Source organism: Leptonychotes weddellii, chromosome 9 (assembly GCF_054177405.1).
Source record: "Leptonychotes weddellii isolate Sample4059 chromosome 9, ASM5417740v2, whole genome shotgun sequence".
NCBI lineage: Eukaryota > Metazoa > Chordata > Mammalia > Carnivora > Phocidae > Leptonychotes > Leptonychotes weddellii.
The window spans coordinates 67591650-67612055 of record NC_138377.1 but is presented as its reverse complement, the minus strand read 5'-3'; the positions used below and the strand labels follow the sequence as shown (position 1 = coordinate 67612055).

The 20406-nt window shown below is 45.4% G+C and overlaps 1 protein-coding gene across 1 annotated transcript in view; it reads left to right on the top strand.

The window, feature by feature from the left end:
- Positions 1-20406, top strand: part of RYR3 (ryanodine receptor 3) — a 483582-nt gene that overhangs the window by 412089 nt on the left and 51087 nt on the right. Inside the window, exons 65-68 of the mRNA XM_081831839.1 lie at positions 4948-5268; positions 7600-7840; positions 14815-14902; positions 15003-15095. Of these exons, the coding sequence (XP_081687965.1) occupies positions 4948-5268; positions 7600-7840; positions 14815-14902; positions 15003-15095 (743 nt within the window). The remainder of the gene's footprint in view (positions 1-4947; positions 5269-7599; positions 7841-14814; positions 14903-15002; positions 15096-20406) is intronic.

Genomic DNA, 20406 nt, shown 5'->3' with positions numbered 1-20406 from the left:
AACTGGAATCCAAGACAGGTTATATATCTGCTCCCAGGGAGATGGAAGGGAGAGTCCTCCTATGTGGATGAATTGTGATCCTACTGGAAGTCAGTGGAATAGAACAGAGGAGCTTCAAGCAGGGAAACAAGGTTTGGACTCCAACTAGAAAGAATTATAATGATTTAATGTAACATGAAACAAAAATTACCACACCGTGGGCCTAGTCAATATTAAGAAAAAACTGTAATAAACCATTTCAAACCAGAACCTATCCTACTCAGAACCAATATTCTCTGAAAATATTGATAGTAAGAGTAGATGATTAGACTGTGTGGCAATTCCATTCGGTTCAAGCCTCCTTATCAAACGGTCTTGAGATCCTGAGAGAGAGAGTTCTAAGAGCTAGAACTTTCTATTCATGTCACACTCCTGTGTCATCCTCTTCTCTCCAGGTAAAAATGGAGAGTGCTAAGCCACAGTGGCTTTATTCCAACTTGCTTCTCGTTACTTCAGATAAAGAAGCACATCGCCCCCAGAAACGATGACCAGGACAATTTAGACAAAGCCACTTAATGAAGTTCTGGTCCCAAGCTCGAATAAATACAGTGGAGACTAGTGTTCTCAAAGTTAGGAGAGAGACATTGCCCAGATGCTTCAGCTTCCCAGAGTCTCCTGTGACTTCTCTAAGTTCATTTCCTACCCCTCCCAGCCTCACCTCACCCTTTCTCCCCTTTCTCGGACTAGCAAAAATCTTATCTCTAACCTTGTTTTTCTCTGCCCATTCCTGAAACTGAATGAGTCACATCTTGTAGCTCACATAGGAGCTAAGCAGCTGGGCGGGCTCTGGTTGAGAAAGGGCTGTTGACACCTGTAGGCATAGGCCAGCCGAAGTGTTGCTGCGCAGCTCCGAAGGGACATGGGCCCATCATGACAGCACTAGATATTCATCCGTTTGTTCTGCCCCAGCTGTGATTCAGGAGATCGTATGTCTCTTTTTGACCAATGTGTAGAAACGGACCTCCTCTGCTCTTGAGCTCATACACGTACAGTAGCAGGCAAAATGAGGACTTGACAAAGATGGAGGAAGCCTTGGATGAGCTTTGGGAAGGAAGGGCATGACTCTGTCCCTTTGTTCTTCTCAAAGGCTATTGGAATTATGTTCCTTCTCACTTTATGTACTTTACTTTTATTTAACAAGACATATCCATAAATGAAAAATAGATATCAATCACTGCACACTCCACAGGGAAGAAAAGAGAAGAATGTGATTAGAGTCGACACAGTTTTCGTCCATCAGTGACACACTGTGGGGTGTGCCCAAGTCCCCTGATCCCATGGTTTCCATCATTCAGTTAATCAACAGAGGAAATGCTGACCATGTGTGTGGCTCTTGAAAAGTAGAGTGTATGTGAATATGTGTTCTGGGATAATCGGGTTTGCCTGGAGCCAGAGGATGACTGATGGCTTAATGGACTCTAAGAAGGTAGACTTCATTCATTATACAAAGTGAGTGGCCTGAGGGACTGAGATGGGGGAGGGATGTATAGGGTGACAAATGATGTGAGCCTTTGGTTTAGAAATATAATATGAGCTGACGTATCAAGGCTTCAGTCAATTGGACATCTTTATTAATTGACAGTTGGTGTTTTGCCAGCAGTTACTCGTATTAGTAACTCTTCTATATGACCCTGGAGCATCTTCTGATTCATCCAGAAATTATTAAGATATGCCTAGAAAAGGCTTAATACTGGTACCTTCCAGATACTCAAAATTAGATAAACCATAAACCTTTGGTTATGTGTGGCAGTGGTCTGTTAATCAGATTATTAAACAAGATACCCTAGTCGCCAGCCAGCTTATTTCCAGACCCTTATCGAATAGCCCTCCAGAGAGAGCAGGAGGTCCAGTTCCTGTGTCAGCTGTCTGCTTCCACAAAGGGTGGCACTCTCCTTCTCCAAGAAGAAGATGGCCTCTTCTTGGGGAAGGGCTGCTTGGTGAAGAAAATCTGACTTTAGAACCTTACTTGGTGGTTCTGAAACTCTAGCATACATCAGAATCATGTGGAAGGCTTATTAAGACAAAGATTGCTGAGTCCTACCCCTAGAGTTTATAACTCAGTAGAGCTGGATTCAGGTCCTAAAGAGTCTCCAGGTGATGCTGCTGCTGCTAGTGGGAGGACCCCACTTTGGGAACCCCTGATGTAGAAGATGAAAGGACAGTGTGTTCTAATGATAACCCCCCCAGTCTTGTGTTGGATTCTGATAGGACCCAGCTGAGGCTGTGTTTCAGGTACGTAACTCAGCAGCCTTCATTCTGTGAGTTTATTATGTGGCATTTGAGGTATAAAACACCATCTGAATCACAAATGTTTCTTTCACTCAAGGACCAATTACATATAAATAACTCTTAAAGGTCATTATAATAATTCCAGGGCAACACCCTGAAGCAACACTTTTCTTAGGTAGGGGAAAAGTGTCCCTGGTGATGTACTGTCTGTGTGTCATTTAAACACACACACACACACACACACACACACACCCCTCTGAGCTGCCTTGTTGATAATTAGAGAGCAAACAGTTGTGAACTTCAGTTATATCTGTGGCACTTGGCACTGTTCTGTGTGCTGAGTTTCAAGATAGAAGGCTTGCCTTCTTTGGTCTGTAGCTTCTTGTATGTGTAAAATGGTTTTGTTTGGGAGGCTCCTGCAGACCTCCATGTTGATGTCACCCCCAATGGTGGTTCTGCTGCGAGGGACAGGCCAGACCTTCTCGGCACACGCCCAGCATTGGCCGTAAACCACGTCTGGCCCATAGAATTCTCTTCCCCTGTAAATCACAGGAGTGTCACATTCTTTGGCTTTCATACTACTAATCCTTTTGAATCGTCTGGATTTTTTTTTTTTTTTTAAGATTTATTTGTTTAGGGCGCCTGGATGGCTCTGTCGTTAAGCATCTGCCTTCGGCTCAGGTCATGATCCCGGGGTCCTGGGATCGAGCCCGGCGTCAGGCTCCCTGCTCAGTGGGAAGCCTGCTTCTCCCTCTCCCACTCCCCTGCTTGTGTTCCCTCTCTCGCTGTGTCTCTCTCTGTCAAATAAATAAAATCTTAAAAAAAAAAAAAAAAAGATTTATTTGTTTATTTGAGAGAGCACGACCACAAGCGGGGGGCGGGGCAGAGGGAGAGAGAGAATCTTCAAGCAGACTCCCCGCTGAGCGCAGAGCCTGCCATGGGGTTAGATCCCAGCACCCTGAGATCATGACCTGAGCCAAAATCGAGAGTCGGCCGCTTAACCGACTGAGCCACCCAGGCGCCCTTTGAATTGTCTGGATTTTAAAAGATGTTGAACCCCTCATGACTTCCAAGGAAGAGAGCTCTTCAGCCACAGTGACAGCAGCAGAACGTCATGGCTAGGCAAAGAGCGTTCGGGCCGCTTGGGGCCTGCCCTGTAGCAGGGAGGTTCCTGCGCGTCCTTTACTTTGTGACTGCACCTGGCATCCAGCACACCTGCTTGTTTCAGCCGCAGATTCATTGTCTCCAAGACAGGCTGCATTGCTCCGCATCTCTGCTCCAGGAAGTACAATCAAGGGAGAAATCAAAACCGTTCCTTTCAACTGACCAGTATTCCTAAAGGCCACAGAATTTGCTGTGACCTCTCTTATTCATTAACCCTTCAATGCCTAGGTACCTAAAATCTAGAGAAGGGATGCTTCCAGCCAGCAGTAACCCCAGTGGCAAAGGACCTGCCGCTGTAACTCAGTTCACAAAAGATAACATTTTATTTGAAGTCTTCTGCTTTGTCCTTGGAAATGCATGAGAACTTTGCATTTTTCTCCAAATATCGAAAATAATTTCCTCAAGTCATCTAGTGGAATTGATGTTCCAGAAAAGTGTTCCACATTTGCCTGTGGCTCCTCGGATTCCCTAGCCTCCTGTGGTGCCTGCCGCTTTGGCCCCAGTGTGAGAAGTTTGGCCTGTGGGGGGGGAGTCTGCATGTGATCCATATCCCGGGTCCTGGTGGACCCGACCCAGGCAGATGGGGGCAGGGGAGGCGGGGTTGGAGGAGACAGAGCTCTGGGCAGGTGCTTCTTTCAGAGCCCTTGTTATCTTCTTACCCATCAGGAACCTTGGGATGCTGCTGGTGTCTCCTCCTGTCTTGTCCTGTCCTTTCACTTACGTAGAACAGGACAGGTAGCCCCTGACTGCTGTCTGCAATGCTTGCATCTGACAGCCTTCCTTGGTTTCATGTTGAACTCCATCTGTTGCTGCATCGTCCTGTCTGTCCGTGTTCAGTGAAGTGACTGCAGTCTTCAGTGGGAGGAAAAGATGGGGCTCACTCACTCTTCCTTGCATAGAAGCCTTCATAAACAAAAAGGTTGAAGTGCGTGACAGGAGGCCTTGGCACCGGTCACCTCATCAAGAACTTCTGTGGTAAATGGAGAAATTAACACAAGTGCAGTTTTTCCCCCCAAAATCTCAACCAGGTGAAAAGTAACATCTCTGGTCTGGCTAAAGGAGTATTTGATGAGAGGGGTGTCTTTTCCTTTTCTAAACAGTATAGAGATCCAGGTGACTGAACTACAGGTTTTCAACTAAACACAGATGAGTTGCTTTTCTCCATCTAGTATCACCTTTTCTGCCAGGAGAGAGAAGCCAAGAGACTGGCTTCATCTCAGGGAAGTCTTAGGAAATGTCCCCCAGCTGTCTCTGTCACGCTCCTTTGGCCTTAAGTTGAAGTGTTTTAGCCTGAGTATGGCTTCCAGGAGGCTAACCCAGCCTCTGGAAGCTGTCATCTTTACACAAACAGCTGGAGGACAGAAGCTCCCCCACATCCAGTGCTCATTCATCTGAGGCTCGAGGGTGGTCACTTAATGTCTAAAGACCAATGGAAGGGTGGGACAGACAGAATGGATTGCATTATTTGTGCTTTTGAATTCCTGTCCTTGTGTTCTTCTGTACCCTCTTGGTCAGTTCTGGGCATGCCAGACACAGTGGAAGAGATGTGTCCTGACATCCCACAGCTGGAAGGCTTGATGAAGGAGATCAGCGACCTGGCCGAGTCGGGGGCCCGGTACACGGAGATGCCTCACGTCATCGAGGTGATCTTGCCCATGCTCTGCAACTACCTGTCCTACTGGTGGGAGCGGGGGCCTGAGCACCTGCCCCCCAGCACAGGGCCCTGGTGCACCAAGGTCACCTCTGAACACCTCAGTGTCATCCTGGGAAACATTCTGAAAATCATCAACAACAACCTGGGCATAGATGAGGCGTCCTGGATGAAGCGCATTGCAGGTACCACAAATGCCTCTTCTCCCCGCCCCCACCCCCCACCCCGGGGCCAGGATGCCTGCATTCTCTCTTCGTCTCTCAGTCCATCTCTAAACTAGTCGCCCTCCCCCTCCTAGTTAGTTCCCAGTAAATATTCCCCTGGAGAGCGTCTTGGAGCAAATGCTCCTGCCTACTCCCCAGCTAAATCAGGTCCCTTCGATCTCCAGGAAGCCCTCCTCCATACTCTCTGCCTGACTCGGATGTTCATTGCTTTATTTGCTTTTGGTACTTAAGCATCCCATTTGCTCTTACAGTAATAACTGTCCATGGTTTCCCTGTAAGTCCTCCTGTGTGTTCCGTACACGTATAAAACTCACACCCATCTGGGCTGTACTGGAAGTTGCTAGTGTTCGTATTTCATGTTATGCTTTCTAAGACACTCCCTAAGTTAGGTTCATAATAACATCACTTTGGGTTTTTTGTTTTTTTATTTCTTCATTCCTCTAGAACTCTTTGCATGCAGTAGGCTCTTAATGAGTTTTGTTACCTGATTTTCTATTCCTGAAGCAACATCAGAAAAAGGAAAGACTTGGAAAATGAACAACCATACTTCCCACAGTCAGGAAATCATGAATATTTAGTGTCTTCTGTGTCAAAGCAGAGTCTGTGGAGACAGAGCCAAGGCAAAGTCATTGCTTCTGACGGACCTAGAGTGTACACAGCTCCGTGGTAGGCGTTTCCCCCAGGCCACCCACTGGACCAGGAAACACAGTGGCTGGGCCAAAGGGAGCTATTAGCCCAACCTTAGATATTTATCTTCCTGGACAAATGAGGAGGTATTGCTCTGCAAGACCAGGGAAGAAAAGTTTTCTTCCCCCTTCCTGTCTCTGAAATGAACTGAGATCAGAGTTATAAATATTATGGGTGCTCATAGCTACTAGATAGTACAGGCCCCTGTGAACATGCGAGTAAATAAAGTTGATGTTCCCTTCTTACCTGTTAGCCCAAGAATATTGTCAACCCCAAGACAATTTGTTGAGAAGCTCTACTTTATAATTCATGAGGGATTCAAGGAAGGGAGGAAGTGGAAGGATGGGCTCCCTCAGCTCCCTAGAGGGGCAGGGAAGAGAGATGGCCTAGCATGAGGGGCACAGGTGGCAAGCGAACTCGCCCTATTATTCCACAGGAGTGTCCAGACCAGGGGGGCCACCTAACTGCTGGTGCCGAAACAAAGTCGATTTTAAGTTGTAACCCCAGCTCACCCACATCTGGAATAGCCGTTCTGATTCTGGGGCCGGAGCAGAAGCGCACCTCAGGGCAGGGCGGGTAGGAACCCTGAGCTCTCCTAGCTGAGTTTTGGCTTCTTGGTTAGTGCATCTCAGCAGGAAGCTGCCTTCACCTCCTCCTCCTACAACGGCCATTGCTGTGAAAGTAAAAAAGAAGGCAGTGAGACTTAAAAGAAACAGTGCCAGATGTAGGCTATTTCCAACTGACATGCACCCCAGCTAAAGAAACTTTGAAATACACAAAACACACAGTGCACATTGGCAGTGGTTCATGACTCTTATTAATTTTATTTCACTTAACTTTTTATAATTACTCTGATTCTGATCTTTATTATCGAGTGGACCAAGAGGATATTCCATTTAAGAAATAGGGTAAGACATGTAGGTTTTCTCTTTCTCTTTAAGAGGGCCAGAATCCCAGGCCTAAGCTCCACTGTTGCTGTTTCTGCTCTTTGACTTCTGGTGGCCACCCCAGCCTCTCTCGGGTCGTTATAGCTGATGATAGTTTCTCTGTCCTCCTCAGGGCCCAGGGGGGCCCCCAGGCAGTGAGTTGGCAGTTCTCAAGCACTGGGGACTGAGAACTGTGGTTGGGGTGATGTATTTTTAACAACAGATTTTTCTATAAAATAACCAGAAACCATAGTACTTAGTGCCTACTCTTGGCTCAGCATAGTGCTGGTTATTAGTGGGGGGAAAAGGCTCCATTCAAGGAATTTATAATCTAGCTAGTGAGCCCAAACCAGATGAACATGAACATCCTAAAACTATGTGATGAGGAGCTAAGAGGTATGGCCAGTCCCAGGCATGCATGAAGAGTTCACGGGTAATGGCTCCCTGTGGCCTGGACAAGCAGAAGAGGAGTAGGGACCTTCTCCTCTGGCTCCCTGCCCCCACTGTGGCTTTGTGAGAGGGAACTAAGTGCCTCGTGGACAATTAAGGAAGGGAACAGGGCAGGGGCTGTCCTGAGTCCATGGAATGTCACAGCCTCACCTTTCAGTATCACTTCTTTCCTTTCATCAATTGTCCTAACGTGTGAAATGAGGGGGAGGCTTTTTGTTTGCAAACGCAGTGTACGCCCAGCCAATCATCAGCAAAGCCCAGCAGGACCTGCTGAAAAGCCACTTCATCCCAACTCTGGAGAAGCTGAAGAAAAAGGCGGTCAAGACGGTGCAGGAGGAGGAGCATCTGAAAGCCGACACCAAAGGAGACACTCAGGAGGCAGAGCTCCTCATCCTGGATGAGTTTGCAGTCCTCTGCAGAGACCTCTATGCCTTCTACCCCATGCTGATCCGCTACGTGGACAACAACAGGTACGCGGGAGAGCTGGGCTAGGCTAGCCTGTCTCCAGGATGGAAAGATGGTGTTGGGTTGTAGTACAGGCAAGGGAGGGAGGGAGGGAGGGCACAGCTGCCGCCATCAGCCACCCCGCCCCTCCGAAAAAAGTCCCTGGTGTAGGACCTCTGGACAGTGCGTTCCTTGGCCGGTGCTTCTGTATGGTCAATGACGTGACCATCCCTTCCATCCTCACTCCTCACATGCTACCATAGGTCAGAGGGAGTTGGTCAGACAGGGGCAGCGGTGACCCACTTCTTCCCCGCTCAGCAGAGTTCTGTCACATATTCATTCAACACAGACCGCTGTATGTCAGGCACTGTTCTAGGCATGGAGTGGGGGGCAGGTGTGAACACAACAAAGATGTCTGGCCGCCTAAGGGCTTTTTTTGTGGCAGGAAGGTAGGGCACACAGACAATAAACACAATAAGAACTTGAATACTTACTGATATACTTTCCTTGCATAAGTAAATTATGCAAAGCAGGGTAAGGAGAATTAGGAGTGCCAGGGTGGGGTGGAGTCACAGTGTTAAATGGAACATTAACTGAGAAACAGTATTTGAGCAAAGACCTGAAAGAGATGAGGTGGGGAACCATGCGAATCTGGGAAGGGTTATATTCCCAGGAAGAGGGGACATGTGGGGTCAGCCCTGAGGAAGGAGTATGTTGGGGTGTTCAGGGGATCATAAGGAGGCCGGTGTGGCTGGAGGAGAGTGAGGAGTAGGGAGAGTGGTAGGAGATGTCAGAAAAGCAACATGGGACCAAGAGTGGAGGGCCTCAGAGGCCACTGGGAAGACTCTGTCTTTTATTCTGAGTGAGATGAGAAGTTGGCGGAGGCTTTGAGCTACTCTGTGATGTGATCTGATTCACTTTTTTTGTTAAGATTTTATTTATTTATTTGAGAGAGACAGAGAACACGAGCCGAGGGAGAGGGAGAAGCACACTCCTCACTGAGCAGGGACCTGGACCCCCGGGCTCAATCCCAGGGCCCTGGGATCATGATCTGAGCCACCTGGGGGCCCCGATCTGATTCACTTTTTGAGCACCGTGGTGAGGCATGGAGGCAAATAAGGGGGTGAGGAGACCATTTGGGAGGTTCACAGTGATCCAGTCAAGAGCTGATGGGGATCCTTAGAGACAGAGCCAACTGGTGATTCCCAGGGCCCAGGGGGGGGTGGGTGTTGGGGGTGACTAGGAAGCAACTGTTTAATGGGATGGGGGGTTCCTTTTGGAGTGCTGAAAATGGTTCAGAAACTGGACAGTGACAGTGGCTGCCCAACCTTGTGAATGTACTAAATGTCACTAATGGCAAATTTTATATGTATTTTGCCACAATTAAAAAAAAAAAAGTTTGATGGCAGAGGCCAGGGTGGTAGCAATGAAGATTGGCAGAAGATGTCAGATTCTGGGTCTGTTTTGAAGGTAGAGTCCTTAGGACTTCCAGATTGGGAATGAGTGGAGAAAGGAGGGTCATAGATGATTCTGAGCAAATGAAGGATGGAGTTTCCAGCAATTGAGTCAGGGAAGGTTGTGGGTACAGACATTTTTTAGGGGAAGTTCTGGAAATCACTTTTGCACATGTTAAACTTGGGTTGCCTATTCAATATAAAAATGGAAGTGTTGAGTGGGCCATTGAATATATGAGTCCAGAGTTCAGGAGAGGCTTCTGGTATAGACATGGGAATTTGGGAGTCAGTAACATACTGAGATTGGATGAGGGAAGGGACTGAGGGGAAGAGAGAGGAGTTCCAATGACCAAGCCCTTGTGCCCTCCAACATCAAGAGATCAGGCAGAAGAGGAGGAACCTGTGGATGAGGCTGAGAAGGAACAAGCAGTGAGATGGGAGGAAACTGACAGAATGTCGTGTCCTGGGTGCCAACCTCACAAAGCGTTGCCAGGAGGAAAGAATGATGAGTAAAAGTTATTGGTAATCTTGACAAGAGCAGTTTCAATGGAGCAATGAGACAGAAGCCTCTGCGGTGAGCTGGAAGAGAATGGGAGAAAAGGACTTGGAGACAGCAATACAGACCACTTGTGCAAGGAATTTTACCACAAAGGGGAGCAGAGAAATAGGATGCTGGCTAGAGGCAGAAGTAAGCTCAAGAGAAGAGTTTTTAGGATGGGAGGCTTGTCAGCTCGCTAATGGGAATGATCTAGTTAGAGGCTTGTCAGCTCGCTAATGGGAATGATCTAGTTAGAGAAGGGGAAATTTATCATGTAAGAGCGAGAGAGATCATTTCTAAAGCAATGTTCTCTGAGCAGGCAAAGCGTCAGCATTAGATAGTTTATCCACAGAAACAATCAGGAGGGCAGGGAGTATGGGTGCTGATGTTGGTACACACACACACACACACACACAGTGTCTGGGGGTCTGTAGGGGTCATTTTCTCAGTGATGTAGGAGACAAGATAATCAGCTGAGAATGAGGATGGGGAGAAGGTGCTTGGAGGTTCGAGGAGTAAAGAGAAGGTGTAAGGTGGTAGCCAGGGAGAGGGGGAGAGCGGCTGGGCCAGGACAGTGTCGTGTGATTACTGGGCAGCAGTAAGGACCACACTTGAGATCTGTGGTCATGAATTGATGGTGAAACCCATCACCAGGTTGTCTTCTTCTCTAGCCAGTTCACCACCGGGTCCAGGCCCAAAATAGGGAAAGAGTTGGATTTAACCAAAGTTGGGGTTTTTGCAAAGTGAGTATGACAAAGAAAAATAGGTGAGGGAATTGAGGGTGTGTGTCAGAGGGTAATTGTAATTGTAAAGAATTTAAGCTGGATGCTGAGGAATGTCTATGAGCAGGCAGAAGACTAGGATAGTTGGTCCTAGTGGGGAGCAAGGACCAAATAGGTATTTTTATTATACCACACCCTCTTAAAATTTAAAGTCCTAATATATAAATTTGAAAAGTTTTAGTTTTAAAATAGTAGATCTTGAAAGGACTTAGGAATATTTGGGGGAGCATTGCTAACTTTTGAGTAGTATGCCATTCTGTCATGGGCCGGAAATAGGTCTGGAGAAGCCCATTTTAGCATTTATTTTATAAGGCAAATTGCGTTTCCTATTTAAAACAATTGATTACTTATGTTATTTAGCATTTGAAAATAAATACCTTGCACATACTATATAATATAATCCCTTACCTGTCTATGGGAGACTTTACTCTCTCAAAAGAACCCCTGCTTTAAGGATCATGGTTTGCGTCATTTCCGATAACATCATTATATTAGCGGTTAGAGAGGGGATTTGTCAGAGTTCGAGGTAAAAACAAAAATGAAAGCAGAGTAAGGTTGCTCCTAGAATAGCTCTTTAATTGCATTTATCACTATTGACGATCAAGACTCAAGATGGAGTGTGTTCTACTTACACAGTGTTTGACATTTGCTAAAAATGGCAATGTCAGAGAGTCTTTGAGATCATCATTAATTCATTCATCCCCACTTTTCAACCCGCTCTTCCCTGAACACCAGAGAACATTATGGCCACCCGAGCCCAACTTAGAAAGACTTCCTTCTTCTGTGTCTGCCTTTACCTTCTTTGGGTACTTTCTTCACCAAAAGAATCGCTGGCTTGGAAGTATGGTACCCTGGAGTTGGCAGGAAAAATAGGGGTCACCTTATCTTACCTATAACTGGATGAGTAAATACCCCCCTTCCTTTTTCCTGGCAGTGCATTTCCTACCTCTGGTTATCCACCATGCTTCTGGACAACAGGTAGGGACTTGCCAGGAGTGCCCTCCCATTCTAGTTTCAGACAGCTCAAATGGTTCTGAGCTCAGCTCTGTGACTCCTGCCCATCAGCTCTGACTTTGCTCTTCAGAACCTCTCAAAACTGTTCCAGTCTGTCTTGTGGCAGCTCTTTAAATATTGAAGAGAGCCATCTTGTCCTGTCCTCCTCCCTGTTCTTCCTCGTCATAGTAAACCTTTGTACTTCCTTCAGTCATGGCACTGTTTCAAGTTCCTTAGCCCTCTGGACCACTGTTCTGAACAGAAGCTTCCGTCAGTCAGTGTTCAGCCCAAAGCTGACCCAGAATGAGCACGAAAGCTGGGTCTGTAGTGTGGTCAGAGCTGGGCAAATCCGCTCTCTATCTCCTCGTGCAGGAGCTGTCAGCGCAGTTAGACAGCTCTCTCTGCATGAGGCAACAGCTTCTCAGCCTCCTTTCTGGCAATCAGGAACACTCAGAACACAGAAATGAATGACTTTAAACAGTGGGATTTGGGGTGAAAACCCATCTCTCAGGCTCTAAAGGGAATCTGAGTAAATCCTCAGCAGTGACGGCCCCGGGCGGTGTCTTCTGCAGGAGACTTAGGAACAAGGTTGAGATAAGCTCTTAGCTCTAACTCAGACAACCTGGCCATGAATGTAATAGGAGTATGGCTTTTATTTCTTTCAAAGCCTCATACCTGGCTTTCCTTTCTTTGAAAACCTGATAACTTGTCATTTTGAAAATGAAATCTCTCTTTACTCTTGCGATCATCCAAGATTTTATTCTTACGTTTCTTGTTTCCTGTTAATATGCTCAGTGATTTCATTCACTTGCGTTGCTTCAACCATCACCCCCTGCCGATCATTACCTCTAAGCCCAACTTTCTTCTCCACCTACAGCCTTGCATTTTCCAACTGCCTTTTGGCAGCACGCAGTGCAGATGATAAAAGAGACCCAGGTATCAGTCTAGTACCTCCAAAAGGATCGAGTCGTCAGATATTGAGAGAGATCTGGATTCTGGGAGACTGGGAGCAGGCAGGAGATGAGCCTGGTTGCATCATGGGGGCAGACAGGAAAGGATATGGGCCAATAGGAGAGATGAGGTCAGGGTCTTCTATTCACCTGCAAATACCAGAGAGGTGCAGAGTTTGTGTCCTGGGGAAACATGTAATGAGATATTCTTCATTTACACCTACCACTCTGAACCTGAAGAAAGAACCTCACTAGAAATCAAGGGTGAAAATATGCCTCCTAGAAGAAGAAGGTTATGGAAAACGAAATTCATTCATTGGAAACTACCTTCCTATGGAAGATAGCAAAGGGGTCAGAATCTTCTGCGGTATTCTGTGAGGGAATGTTGACCTCACCTGTTGTTTTCAGAGCTCCTGCAGATCCCACACCCTGTGGCTGTACTTTGCCTTGGCTGGAGAGGATAGGAAACCTCACCTCTTCCCACTCAGGGCACAGTGCAAACTTACAAAGCTCATTTAAACCAAACACTAAGGAATGAACAGCTGACATTTCTGACAAAACTTGACACCTGATCCTGAAAAATCAATATGAATGAAATCAAAAAGCATTACCAATCTCAAGCCTCAAGTTTGGCTTGCATTTGGCTGCTAATAATGGATACCTGATTATAGTGGCTTAGAGAAATTGGAAGTTAAATCTCACAAAGAAGTCCAAAGATACCCAATCCAGGGCCAGTACGATTGCTCCTCATTAGAGAGCCTCATTCCTCTGTTTTTCCCTCCTAAACACTGGCTGCCATCTTTGAAGTGACTTTATGGTGCAGTGTGCCAATTGTCATTGGAGCCCTCGTATTTTCATTCCAATCAGGAAGCATGAAAGCAACAGGGGGAAGGCAAAGGGCATCTTCAGCTATCTGATCCCTTTTTAGAGAGCTTTTCCAGAAGGTCCATCCAACAACTTCCCCTTCCATCTCATTGATCAGAACTTAGTTACATAGCTATCCCGAGGCTGGGTAATGTGGTCTTCAGCAGGCACAGTGCCACCCTGAATAAAATGGGCTTTTGTTCCTAAGGAAGAAGAAGAAAATGAGTATGGGGTAGACAACCTAGTGTCTGCCATGCAAAGGGAGGCTAGTTGAGGTAGAACTCAAGAAAGGTTAGATAAGGATGTCTGTGAGGCTGGAACTCAGGGCAATAAGGAATGGAGATGCAAGAGAGGTCCAAAGATGGTCTTGGCCTCATGAGTCTTCCCCTTTCCTCATTAGCCTGGTGCTCTCCATCAATGGGCAGAAGGTACAGGCTGCTCAGGGCAATTCAGTCTGGTGTCCCAAGGCTTAGGGAACTGGCTTTTTATAGCTGTTTCCCTGCATGCACCAAGGGACAATGGGTTTTTCAGACCATTCATGAGAACCAAAGTTTTCTTTAACCTAAGAATGATGGTAGATGATTTAACTTCTACTATGTTATTCTACACAGATATTTGAAAATGGCAATTCACCCAGCCCTTTCAAAACATAATTTGATTCAAATATGTAAGATACTTAGGGGCAAGACAACTTTTAGGAAATGAATGAATTCTACCGCAATTTAGCCTTCTTGCTGCCACTGTGAAATTCTTAACTTGGTCTGGTTTTTAATTAAAAAAGAAAGAAAGAAATGAGTAATGTTATTTACAGGGAACTTCTAAACCATTTCAGAGGGCATAAGAAATGTTTGATCTCTGCCCATACACTTTAAAACAGTGAAAAATACATTGTCTTCCAAATTTCGTTCATTAAACTGGCTTTGAGAGGAAAAGGTGTTAGGCCTGAACTGTTTTTAGAGCACTCCATATTTCAGAGGCTTGACAATGACAAGTGTCAATGAAAGATTAGATGTCATACTGACCGAGACTTTTCTAGTCTTGGTAGCCTCATAGATTAAAGGAGGCCTGTTCCAAAACAGAGTGTAACCTTGATCACTTCATCTGTTTAAAAAAGAAAAAAAAAAAAAAACCTTTGACAAATTTGAAATGTTGTTTTCCGACATCTGTTTGCAAAGATAATCCTTGAATCCTTTGGTAAAATGGAGATGATTATTGTAAGTCCTTCAAAAATATCTACAATTACATGCCTACACACATGTAAGGAGTGCACTGATATTTAGTCTCTCTGAAGACTGCCTTCATGTGGGAATATAGTTTTATCTGGATAAGTGTGCACAGCCGATGTGGGTATAATTTTTAATGTAACTGTTTTCATCATTACTGAATTTCATATGCATATTCATTTGCTTCTCACCTCAGATCTAACTGGCTTAAAAGTCCCAATGCTGACTCTGACCAGCTCTTCCGCATGGTGGCAGAGGTCTTCATCCTGTGGTGTAAATCTCACGTAAGGAACATGTGGGCCCTGGGTTTAGAGATGGCTGTGAAAGGTACAGACCTCCAAAAACATTCTTACAATGTTGGCTTTTTTATTTCCCCCCACTTAGAACTTCAAGAGGGAAGAGCAAAATTTTGTGATTCAGAATGAAATTAATAATTTGGCATTTTTAACTGGAGACAGCAAAAGCAAGATGTCGAAAGTAAGTCCATTGAAATCAACTCCAAAGACTCTTCAATCTTGACCTAAGTTATGTATCTTGGATGTATGAAGGGATTAGCTCCATACTGAATTTAGGTCAAACCACAAAAACCAGCAGTCTCTACTGTTGTTTCTTTGAGAATGAGCCAGAAGAAACTGCTCTCAAATAAGCATGGTCATCACATTTTCTGAATAAATAGCTGCTTGTATGTCAAAAAGTTTAAGTTTCAAGACTTGCCTAAGGCATTCAAGAGGTCTCCCAAACCAAAGCTGCTGTTAGTTGTTTTTAAATAGAACTACTTCCGGTGTAATGAGCTGCAAAACTACACACGCCTAGAGCCACCTTTTGATTAGCTATGAGGAAATTACCTTGCTTTGAAGACTTCATTAGCACATGTTCTTCCAGTAAGCTTGTTTCCCTCCTTTCTGGAACATCCAGTAGCTGTTTTATTTCAGTTGTGCAGACCTCTTAATGCCTTCTGTTTATTTTCCATGTGGGTTGCATTCAGAAACCCAAAGTTTGTCCATTCCCTGCAGGAAATATTTAAAAGAGGACATACGGGATATCTGTCTGAGAAAAAGAGCAACTTACAGGGAGGAACGTAGCAGGAATACAGCAAGGGGACCTGGCCTCCCAGCTCCTCTTGAGTCAGCTCTGCACAGGGAGGCTTTGCTATTTGGATTGTAAAGAATTCTCAGACCCACTCTTCAGGTGCACATACATACATACACGACTTAGTTAAATGTGATGTTTTGTTACCAGTTGTTATGGCTTACTCTTGACCCTGTTCCCTTGAGAAGTGTGCCTCAGTGAGGGTTGACTGTATATGTCAAGTATAAGTGACATGTAATACCTGAGATGTGCATCTCTCTCATTGCTGGTATAGTGCTGCCTTTGAGGAACATGAAGGTGGAGTGTGCATGGGGACCCCTCAGAAGTGAAAATCAGTACTGGAAAGATGGCAGTCAATGGTTTGTAGCAAAGCCTTTGGAGCATCTTTCCAAATAACCATTTGGGATGAAGACTTGTGTATGTGAAGCTGCAGACAAGGGGCTGGTATAACAACTAAAAATGAAAACTTCAGCACCCAAAACTTCACCACGTGTGCCTAGCTCTAGTCAGCTGCCATCACTCTGAACTTTCCACCCCTTCTGTCTTTTAGCTGTGTTGACACTAACACTTCTTCCAGCATCCAAAAATTGACTCTTAGAGTTTAGAATCCGCTATTCACTGCTTAATAAAGTTTGACATGTAAAATTGTACATATACAAAGTAGAGAGATCAGAAGTATATATTCATATTCAAAGGAGTCTTTGCTGCAAAGGAACTTCCCTTAAGGTGGACCCTTTTTGCTTTAGATAATTTTTATTTGATTTTCCAAAATTCATTTTGCATTCAACTTCTGGCAAACACATCTGCTGCTCATGTGAGATACACAAAGATAGGATCTTTCAGACTCCTGATCCTTGGACATTTATCTTAAATTCCCTCTGAAGGGTCTTCTTACAGCCATCATTGGCTCTCCTTTTGCTCCATCCACCTACAGAAAGTCAGTAAATCCCAGATAGATTTTATGCTACCTTCACCTTGGGGTAGAGCCGCTGGCTCTGGACTGAACCAGCTAGCATCCATTGTTACTGTCAGCGGATGGCAGCAAAGCAATGGAAATGACACTGGTGTAAGGATTTGGATCCCAGATGAGCAGAAATGGCAAAGACATCTCAGTGCACCGGTGATCAGTGGTTACTTAGGACCCTTAGGTTTACACTTGGAAAGAGATGAGGTGACAGGGGATGACATTTCAAAACTAACCTACTAACAAACTAACTGGAAATTCTGTTCATTCACATTGCTGAATAAGGAAAAGGGTATGTTTGTCTTGTCAGAGGAAGGTCATATTCAGAATCTGTGCATCTTTCCTATTGCTAAGGTTCGTCTATAGGGGCAAACACTTTCATTTCATTCCCATTGACCTTGTATGTCAGTTTTTCCTGAGCTACATGAAAAAGGGTCAACGTTACAGTATAGTGAATGTGAGGATGGGCCCCAGATATTAAATAACATTTACCATGCTTCTCAGGGTAACAGATATTCCTATTGATCCTGTTGCCTCAGTTGAGACACAAAGTGTAGTAGTAAGTAGGACTAGAGACTGAAAGGAAGCTAAGTCCCACCCGTGGGCCCAGCCATTGACTAAATGTATGGCCTTGCATCATTTAACTCCTCCGGGCCCCAATTTACCAATCTGTAGAATGGGCTTGAGCTTACTACCTGACTCCTCCCAGTTCTACCAGGATGCTGTTTAAAAGTCAGTTTTAAACTGCATCTCTAGACTAGAGATAAATGCAGCACATTCTTTCAGATGGAGGCCCCTTTACCCTGCCTCCAGGAAACAGCAACTCATAGCCATTTCTGGTATTCTTTGGAGGTAGAACTACATATGAGAGAATGGGGAGGAGGTAGTCCTACTCTCAGTTTAATCCCCATCACCTTTTCCTCCCTGAAATTAGATGCTCTCTCTACTCCCTAATCTGAATGGTCAGCTGTGCTTGCCTTTATCTCCACTCTGAGCTGAATTCTGGTGTTGTATAAATGAAGTTGGCCTCAATGCATATGGCAGTTGTTGCAAAGGCCTGTGTACCGGAATGCTGCATGCCTACACACACTGCACACGCCATTGCAGATGGAAAGGAGGCAGAAACAAAATATACAATGGGCCACACTATTTATACTTGATTAACTGAAGATCGGTGCAAAGATGCGTAATTTTTCTGGCAATGAAGACAGGTGTGGTTTTTTTTGTTTTTGTTTTTGTTTTGAGAGCTCATTGTATATTTTCTTTATATAACATCAGTTTGCAAATATATGTTAAGCTAAATGTAACTAAGCTGAGCAAGTGTTTTTGTTTTGTTTTGTTTTTAAACTTGTTTTGTTTTCTGGAAAAATGGCAGCAGCTTCCTCAGAGGGGAATGGTAAGTTAGAACGTGTTTAGCCCAAGAAATGCCAGTCTCTTGACCAAGATGATGAGTAAAAACAGAGTTGTAAGGCAGGAAGTATTAGAGTGCCTCGTTGTTGAAAGCCTCTCCATCCCATGAGTGTGATTTCAGTGTATTGAAAAAGGACAGGGAAGAGTTTAGAGGCTATCTTTGAGATTTTCCAGGGTATTCAGACTTACATGTGGGAGTTTGCTTCTTACACCTATCTCTATTGCTTGCTCTCCTCTCTCTCGTCCCCTCCACCGCCCACCTGTTTCACTTTGTATTCCTGTAGCAATGGGGCAGCTCCCATGCTCTCCCCTCCCCTCCTCTCTACCTTTCCCCCTCTCTGTCTCTCTCCGTGTCTCTTATCTCCCTCTTGGCCACCTCTTCTCTCCCTCTTACTCTTCTCTACTCTTGCTTCCCCCATCCTTCCCTTCTTTGTTTTCTCTCTCTCTCTGTTGCTTTCTCATTCTCAGATTGACTTCTGGAAATTCATCTTTCCCCCTAATATCTAATGTTGGGTTGACTTGTCTTTACTTCACTTACCCTGTTAGTAGGGGTAAGTACTCCATGTGGTGCAGGCTTGCCTGTTTTTAGAAGCCTCTCCCTGTGCTGTCTCAGTGCAACACACCACCCACCATGTGTCCTTCTCAAATTTCCTTTCCCTTAAGGGTCTATGTTTTGTCCTTACATTCACACATAAAATCATCTGTTTGATCATAAACTACTGGTGATATGTGTAGGGGAGGTCTAGGAATTCATAAATTTCTCTCTGGAAAATAAAAAATTTCAGGGGAGAAGAAAAGCACTTCCAGCATAACTAGCATTAGGGAAATACACTGAGTTAACCAATCTTAGCAATATGTGAAGAAAAAAATATATAGAACCTCTATCGTGAAAGAGGCTGTGACCAAAGATATATTTGAAGGTCACAGCACAGGAAGGGAGATGCTCCATCCTTTGGGCTGTGGGGCAATCCTGAATTACCCTGGATATTTCTAGAGCACTTCTTTTTAGCAAACCTCTTTTTTGTGGAAGCACACACATTGCCCCTTAGCTCAGTTCTTCCTTCTCTTCTCACAACCACAGATCTGCTGGAGGTGATAATGTGGTGGGCGGAAGGAAGAAAGAAAATTGGGGTCTTTGGTTACATGACAGATTATCTACAGCCCACCCAGGTGAAAGGTGGGAGGTTGGAGGGGAAAGGCTCTAGATCTGAAGGGTTTGTGTGCGTGGCCAGACCCAAAGCCCACCTGGGTCTGAGCAGCACACGCTGGGGAGGCTAGTCTTCAAGACGACCTTGCCTTGGGGGTGGATTGCTTGGTTTGGGTGTAAGTCCTTTTGACCAAATTAACTTCCATCATAACCTCCCACTCACTCTTCATGCCACGCTCAACTGGCTTCCAGAACTGTTGAGTTTCTGTTGTGTTGGCTGAGAAATGGGGGCTAAGAAGCTATGACTAACATGTGCTACCTTATGCCTTGGACCCCTGCTTTTACTGACTGACTCTTCTCCTTGTTTCTTTTCTTTTGTCTTCCCACACAGGCCATGCAAGTAAAGGTACAGGTCAAATGCATGATGTGTCTTTTCTGTCCTAGTGTTAGAGATGCCAGGCTCTGGCCACCCGCTGCACTGTGATCACCATGGGGGTGGTACAGAATGGATCTTCCCACCTGGAGGTCCCCCAGGCCTGCTCCAGGGAAGACACCTGCCCATCAAAGAGTGAATGTAGGCCTACCCACCCTTGGAATGGGGAAGCCGGGGAAGCCAGCCAAGCCTCGCCCTAACCGAGGTCTCCTTGCTATCTCTGCTCCCTTCCCCAGCCACCCACTCTGCAGCCAGCACACTGACAGAGATAGGGGCGCCGACAGGGCATGAGAGCCCAAAAGGCTCACTCCTCTGCTGTGCCATGCAGGCTCAGAATCCTATGTGCCGTCAGTGGCCCCAGTCCTTTCACACCGTACATCTCTGCCTCTTGTGCAAGGCTCCCACAGTTCAAAGAGTTTTCCAAGGACTAACCTTCAGGATTTGAAATCAGATAACCATGTGTTTTTGCACAAAATGTGCGTATGGTGAAATACACCCTGGGTTTATTTCCAGTAACCCATATAGAATATAACATGGAAATATTTCTCTCTATTCATTAATGTGCATCTGCTGCCATTATCACAAACTCCCTGCCCTAAGACATGTGCCAGAGAAAGGGAGATGGTCAGGAACCAGGTCACTTGCAGCTCGGAGTTAGAAAAGGGAAATGAAACCATGTCCAGGTAGGCTTGGGTCTGGATGTTGACTCAGATGTTTACCTGCTGTGTGAACTTGGAAAAATCAC